The following is a 7,285-nucleotide window of genomic DNA, read 5'->3' on the forward strand; positions in this document are numbered from 1 at the left end:
AATATTGTGGGAAAATATTTTCAGCTCCAGGAGAAACACTGGCTCTTTTCAGTACCAAATTCTGAAGGCTTTACACTGCAACCTTTTTTTCCCCCCTTCTCTCTCCAACACAAGAAAGAAAAAAATGAAACAACTTGGCCTGCAATAAATATATATTAACATATGCAGTTGTAGCCTTGGGAAAGTTCTGCAATGGAAAACCATCTAGATGGTCTAGAAGAGTTCAGAAAGAATAAAATGCAGTTATTCTGAGGTATAGGCTTGCTTAATTGCAGAAGAGCTAGAACTGATTCCAGACTTTCCATTCATTTTCCAAGTCCTATAAGCCTGTACTTCCCATAATTTTAGATAAACAAGTGCTGGATGAGGATGTTAACTGCCAGGAAGAAAAAATACTGGTCGCTATTAGACAAATAGTTTTATGAGATCAAACTAGAATCTGAAAAATCCCCAAATCTCCTAGGATTGTCAAGATAACTAGCCTTGTAAAAGCCAGCACTGAAATGCCACTAGTCCCAGAAGCAGTTGTTCAAACCAGTTGCTCATTACAAAATGGATTTGCAAGCTATATCAGATATGAGTCCTTCTCAATCCTTTCCCTTCAATATCTGTTTCTTAACTCATCTTTGTTAAAAGCTGTAATTCCTGACTTAAAATTTATCATCATAAAAAGACTGCTGTGCCTACACTGCTAAATAAAAGACAGCAGGATTCAGACTCAAGTCCTTGACCCTGACTGTCCACACTGTTATCTCTTTCTGATGTTCTGTTTTGACGGCTCCACGATTTCTCTCAATATAGTGCCCAAAGGCACTTCTGGAGATAGTGAATTTCAGACACTGCTTTCAAAAGACACCATATACAAGACTGTATTAGGTTTGCCTCCTTCCTAATGTCATCCATTACCGTCCACCTACTCACAAGCGCCCTAGCACAGTATAGGCCTCTCTGCATGCTCTCATGCAACACCTCAAGGCCCACAAAACCTGCTTTCACCATACACTGTAAAGCCACCACACCGGCCAGCTGCAAAACAACCCTCCTGTTTTTAAGACTGCTTGAAACAGATGGGAGAAGGAAACCAAAAAAACCAAGTGTGCCATAGCATTACAGTGGATCTAGAGGAGACTCAAGGGCAAACCCCAGGTAGTGTGGACACAGGCATACCAGATACTAGCCTTAAGCAACACAGACATGAGCTAATCTATTACGTGCAGCACAAGAACTAGGGATTCAGCCCCTATCCTTATTCAGCACTATGGACACAGCCCTATAAGGATATCCTAGCTTGGTCAGGTCCTAAGGCTTCTGGGCACTACTGACTTCCTAGAAGATATGGAAAATTTGTTGCCAGATATGGAAAAGTTGCTACACAGCTAAACACATTTCATTTTTTTCTCTTATAATTCTAAAATATTTTAAGAATTTTCTTTCATCCTGACTGCTTCATGAATCCAAAGGTGAAATATTCCTTCAGGAACCAACAAGATACACACACACACACGTACCTGCGTGTGTGTGTGTGTGTGTGTGTGTGTGTGTGTGTGTGTGTGCGCGCGTGTGTAAAATATGAATGAGGTAGTAAGCAACAATCCTTACAAAATAGATGTGATAAAAAACATCAAAGGTAATATAACAGAGCAATTCAACTCTTACCTTTGGCTAAATCTTTTTCTGGAGATTTGATTCTTACCTAAGTTCTACATTCTTACATCACCTGAACTACCTGATTTGATTTGAAATTAAAAACAAATATTAGAATTCAAATCAGTTTACAAACACAGCTCAAAATTTAAGGGAGAGTTTGGAGTAGCATTAATCTGACACAGATTTTAAATTAACTTCTATTGTTTAACCTAGATTAGCAATATTTTTACTTGAATTAGCAGAACAGTATTACACACCAGCTTCTTCAGAGATTCTCTCACACTTCAAGTATAGATTTTTGCATCATTTTTCCAATTTCACAGGCATAACAGTTCTCCATCCAAAAAGGCTTTGCAGTAAAGTTTATACTCATCACAGAGCCTTCACTTTTACTGTGCTTCTTGTTCTCAGAACTGCATAAATGACCTCCTAAAGGTTGCTGAAAATAAGCCAAAACAATGACTCCGGGGAGGGGGAGGAATCGTGCTGAGGTTGGACAAATATCTCCAGCACTTAATCATCTTCTTGATCAGGAACTGATGGATTCCACAAGTCCAGGAAGTGTGACATTTCTCAATAAACCATGCAATTCAGCTTTTTGGTGTAAACAGAAGCCTGACAATTTTTTCACTGGCATATCTATTGAGACCTCTTCCTCAGCAAGGTGAGGGTGACAGGTTTATAATTCATCCCACTCCACTGTTCCATGGCATTTAGAGAGCAAGAAATCAGAGAAAAATCTTATTTGCAAGAAGAAGAAAAAAGGAAAAAAAAAAAGAATTGAGACACGAGCTTCCCATTTAATTTGCCTGGGAAAAAAAAAAGGCTACTAAATTCAGCTAAAAGCTCTAATTTTATGAGTCTTTTTGGAGTAAAAAGTTGGAAATCTTGAAGTGCCTTAGATAACAATACCAGAAATATAGCCAAAGGAGTAAAGAAAGTGTTTTGTGGACAATGTGGGGAAAAAAGCTTTTTTTCTTTCTTTTTTTTTTTTAAAAAAAAAAAAAAAAAAAGAACAGTATTTTTAAAAATAGTACTATATCACTTTTCTTTAATTTGATTTTGAGGCCCTTTTTATTTGATTTTGTGCTGTATACATTGCTAGGTCCTTCATTACAAATGAGAAGAGTTTTCTATAGAGTCTCACCATCAAGAAAATTAGGCATAATCCTAAAATCTTCTGGTACAGAACCAGATTTAAAAAAAAAAAAAAAAGAAAAGAAAAGAAAAAAAGAGTGTTCTGACAATTATTTAAAATGACTATGTAAGTTACAAATATTTCAACATAACATGTGATGGCTAAACGCAAGCATATACTACAGTTAACAAATCATTATTACCAAAGATTGAGCACACTTAGTCAAGATTTGCATTATTTGGGCTTTCTTTTCCCCTAAAGAAGCAATAAAAATCTTATTTTTGTAAATCAAAGAGATAGCAATTTATCTATTGTCAATTGCAATATCACAATATCCTGTGTTATGTGAGTGATAATTCAATACAAACTCAAATGTGTGGTTCCCATAATCCTCATAACTGTCTTCCTTGAGCATGTATTTTTGTATACAGGTATTTTTGTTCCTTTACAGACACATGAATTCTATACAATGGCTGCAAAACTAATACTTTTTCAAGCTAGCATACATTTGAAATATGGACAAGTAGCAGTCCCTGAATAAAACAGAATTACAATTTGCATGATCTGTAGATATAATGCTGCTTAATTTTTATTACCACTAAAAAGATAAGGAAAAAATACAAGAGGATCCTAAAGGCTTTCATCTGAATGCGCACAATGAAAAGAAAAACAAAGTAACTCAACTTCCTCCTTCTAATTTCACTGAATATAGAGGCAGCCTTCCACTGCACAGAATCTAAACTACTATTCCCATCCTCTTTCAGCAAGATATTCCTCTCCACGTGACAGCTGTGATACTGTAATTCATCTTCAGACATTTAAATGAAGATGCCCATACACAAGGTAGACCTCTAAGCTCTCATTACAATAAATGAAATGCAGGTAATACAGTAGTGGCAAAACAGGGGCTCAGCCCACTCTGAAGTTGACACCTAATGTTCAAACAGCTGAATAGCTTCTAGGCACCCCCGCCCGCAGTGATTGTTCAACTCCATTGCTCACATGGAGCATTTGAGATGCCAAGATCTTCTGCCTGGTATCCTACTGCCATTCCAGAAAGATGCAGGTCTCCCTGAGGCCTGGTATCATACCTGCCAGCCCTCTCAGATATCCCAAAGACTCTAGGGAATCTGAAGTTATGCCAGATTCTGCTGTTTAGGCAACTGAATTAAGCTCTATAAAGGCAGCTTTGACACCTATTTAACATGTAGGCATCTATATGAAGTGGTTTATACAAAACATACGCACACACACACAAACACACACCTCAACGTCATCAAAAGAGGTTTTAAAACATTTTCCACTTCTTGCCTCAAAAGGATGTCTTAATATAGAAGTTCAACAGAAAGAGTGAAGGTGACATTTCTTTATTCTTTATATTATGTTTCCAGCCTATGAGTATCTTTAATTACACCTGAATCTTCTAAAATATTCATTTAATCCCCATTTTCTTGTCATCTCCAATTGTGAACAATAAAATCTCTTCAGAATTATTTCTTTCATATACCTCTGGGAGCAAAAACTCGAAGTGAAAACTTTAGCACTTGTACCCAGCTCACTGCAGGCTGGTTTTTTTGGCCTGCCCACAGCAAGGCAGTTCCTAGGAAGACTGAAGACCATCCCGTTGTAACACATACCTCCTGCTGGCCCCTGTTTGTGGGAGCAGCAGCACAGAAAGGAATTTCTATCCTTATAATTTAAAACCAACTTGAGCTTCAGCAGCAACAAAAAAATCAGAAAAGTCAAAAGAAAAAAAGATCAAATAGAAACATTGCAGGTGAAGAGGGGAAATTAGAGAGCAGAGGAGGAGAAGAAACACTTGCATCAAAACATCAGCTGTTTCCTCTTCAGGCAACATGTTTCCTCCCCCTCCTCATTGACACCATACATTCACTTGTGTACAGTAAATTACAATAGCAAAGAAAGCTCCTCTTGGTTATAGAACAAGAACAACATCACTGCAACCGATGTGCCCTAACAAATAATCAGCACCAAAAAATTAAGCCACTGACAAGGCTTTGGCCCAGATCTAACTTGCAGAAAAAGTATTTTGATTTCCATAGTACCCTATCTAATCAGGCCTTCAAAATAAAATATTTTCTTTTTATTGAAGATTTTGCTATAATCTTTAGCTAAGGACAATATACAAAAAATGCTGTTAAATGTATTGTTAATTAAATACAATTCTTCAATTTTAAACCTAATAGCTATCATAAACTTATCACACTTATTACAGTACACAATTTACAAATTAGTCTCATTAAAATACTAAACTTTGAAATGATTTAAGAATAAACACAATCTGTGTCCTACCTCAACTTGCAGAGTCTAAAAACACAGATCAGCTTGAAAAGAAGAGGCAACTGATACTTTAAACGAGGTCTCTAACCATGGGAATACTGGGGTATACTGCGTTTTTATTGAGTAGCACCACTGAAATCAAGTGAAGCATTCACAAGACTGAAAACAAGAAGGGAAGTATCATTTACACACCTGATTTGCCACATTATTTGGTAACCACTTAAAAAAAAGTTTCATTGTTACTACAAACACTGGATGTACTCAGCATTACAGAAATGCCACTGAGCCACTACTTCCCTGGGAATTTCATTTAATTACAGATATAGGCAGACACCCATTACAGAGAATGGGCAGATATACCACTCGCACTGGTGTAAATCATTCTCATTTCATACAAGAGAAATTCCACCAGTCTAAGATACAGTTCAGTGAGTTCCTGCTTTTAACTACATTCAGGGTTTGCACGAGCACCAATACATCTATATTCACTGACAGCTGAAACTAGCGTAAACTCCCATTTCAAGCTGCTTCTTTCCATCTATCCCACGAGCAACACGGCCTGGAAGAAGGCGCATGGGGGCAAGAGTTGGAGAACTCCCTTTTTTTGCTGAAACTATTTCCCATGGAGACTATCTTCCCTCCTGAGGAAGGGGCCAGAATTTAACACCTCCCCTCCGCCCTGCCGAGAACTAGTCGAAATCCCTGATGCTGCTATTGAGCTATCTTCTACACGCTCCCCTTCCAAAACAACTGCGCACAGTATGGGGAGTGGAGGGGGGAGAGGGGAAAAAAAATAAAGGAGGACCGTATTAGCTGTCCAGCAAAGTTGCAGCTGGAGCAAGCGGCCGCACACGAGAGCAACCCGCGTCTCCCCGGCCCTGGCACCGCAGCCAGGCGCGCTGAAGCACCGCGGGCGAGGCGAGCGCGCCCTGCGCGGGCGGGAGACGCGCAGCGAGCGCGGCCGGCGCTCGGTCCCGCCCGGCGGGCAGCAGTGCTTCCCCCGGCGGCGCTCGGGGGGTCGCCCGCTCTCCTCCGGCGGAGCTTCCGCCGCTGCCGAGACGCCCCGCGCCCTTACCTGCCCGCGGGCTCTGCGGGAAGCCCCTGACAGGGCCGAGCTGCCGCAGCTGGAAAACTTTCCGGGCATCCTCGCAGCTCCGCAGCTCCCCGGCCCCCGCCGCCAGCAGCAGCAGCGGCGGCCGCAGCAGCAGCAGCAGGGCGCCGAGGCAGAGGCTCTTGGCGCCCATGGCCCCCGGCAGCGCCCGCCGCCCGCTGCCGCAGGGAGCGCGGCCGAGCCGCCGCCACCGCCCCCGAGCCGCCTCCGGGGCCGCGCCCGCCGCCGCCGCCGCCGCGGGGGGGCTGCGAGCGCCGCCCGCTCGCTCGCTCGCTCTCCGGGGGGAGACGGCACCTCCCCTCTCCCCCCCTCCCTTCCCCGCCGCCAAAATGAGAAGGGAAGGGGAAAAAACACCCACACGCGCGGGAAACAAACCCTCAAGTAATAACCCACGAGATAAGTAATAATCCCAAACCAGCATGAAAAGACACGAAACAACTCGCGGTACTCTGAGACTACTCACAACACGCTTGCAAACTGGAAGTAACGTCCACGGTTGGATTTGGTGGGTTTGACTTCAAACACCGATCTTTTGCTTGCCTTCCTTTTGCTTGATCTCCAAAAAACCAGTATCAAGTTATCGTCACAAAACTTCAGTTTTCATAAGCAAAAGTGGCAAAGGACTGGCTTGCAAAATACACCGATTCATAAAAACCAAAGTCCAATCGTGTCTGTCAGAACAGCCACGGAGGCAACTTGGATTCACTTTCTTTCAAATAGACTCCTTGACATCAGAATTAACAGTCCCCTCCGTGCACAAATTTAAATGGCACACACTAACCCCTTACAGTTGGAAATTCTTCCTACTAGGTTTTAAATCTGTTGGTACGTGGTCGGTCATCCAGCAACTTACAGCATTAGTCTAGCCCAGCTTCCACTTAAAAATCCACTTTTATCTATGGCAGCATTTTCAACATAAGCCTGTGAAAATAGTTCTAAGAAGCGTGAATTAATTCTATGCATCCATTTGAATAAGGGTAACAGACAAGTGAGTTATTAAAAGCTGCACTAGAAATCAACTATTTTGCTGCAGAACAATGCAGTAAAGGAATGGCATTATATCAGTATTACCTAGTCTACTGAGTGAC

At 41.6% G+C, this 7,285-nt stretch overlaps 1 protein-coding gene across 1 annotated transcript in view; it reads right to left on the reverse strand.

Annotated features, from left to right (window-relative positions):
• The window catches only part of GPC5 (glypican 5), a 702,481-nt gene extending 696,151 nt beyond the window's left edge, over nucleotides 1-6,330 (reverse strand). Inside the window, exon 1 of the mRNA XM_062575916.1 lies at nucleotides 6,162-6,330. Within this exon, the coding sequence (XP_062431900.1) occupies nucleotides 6,162-6,330 (169 nt within the window). The remainder of the gene's footprint in view (nucleotides 1-6,161) is intronic.
• Between the last annotated feature and the right edge of the window lie 955 nt (nucleotides 6,331-7,285).

The sequence above is a fragment of the Rhea pennata genome, chromosome 1 (genome assembly GCF_028389875.1).
Source record: "Rhea pennata isolate bPtePen1 chromosome 1, bPtePen1.pri, whole genome shotgun sequence".
Taxonomy (NCBI): domain Eukaryota; kingdom Metazoa; phylum Chordata; class Aves; order Rheiformes; family Rheidae; genus Rhea; species Rhea pennata.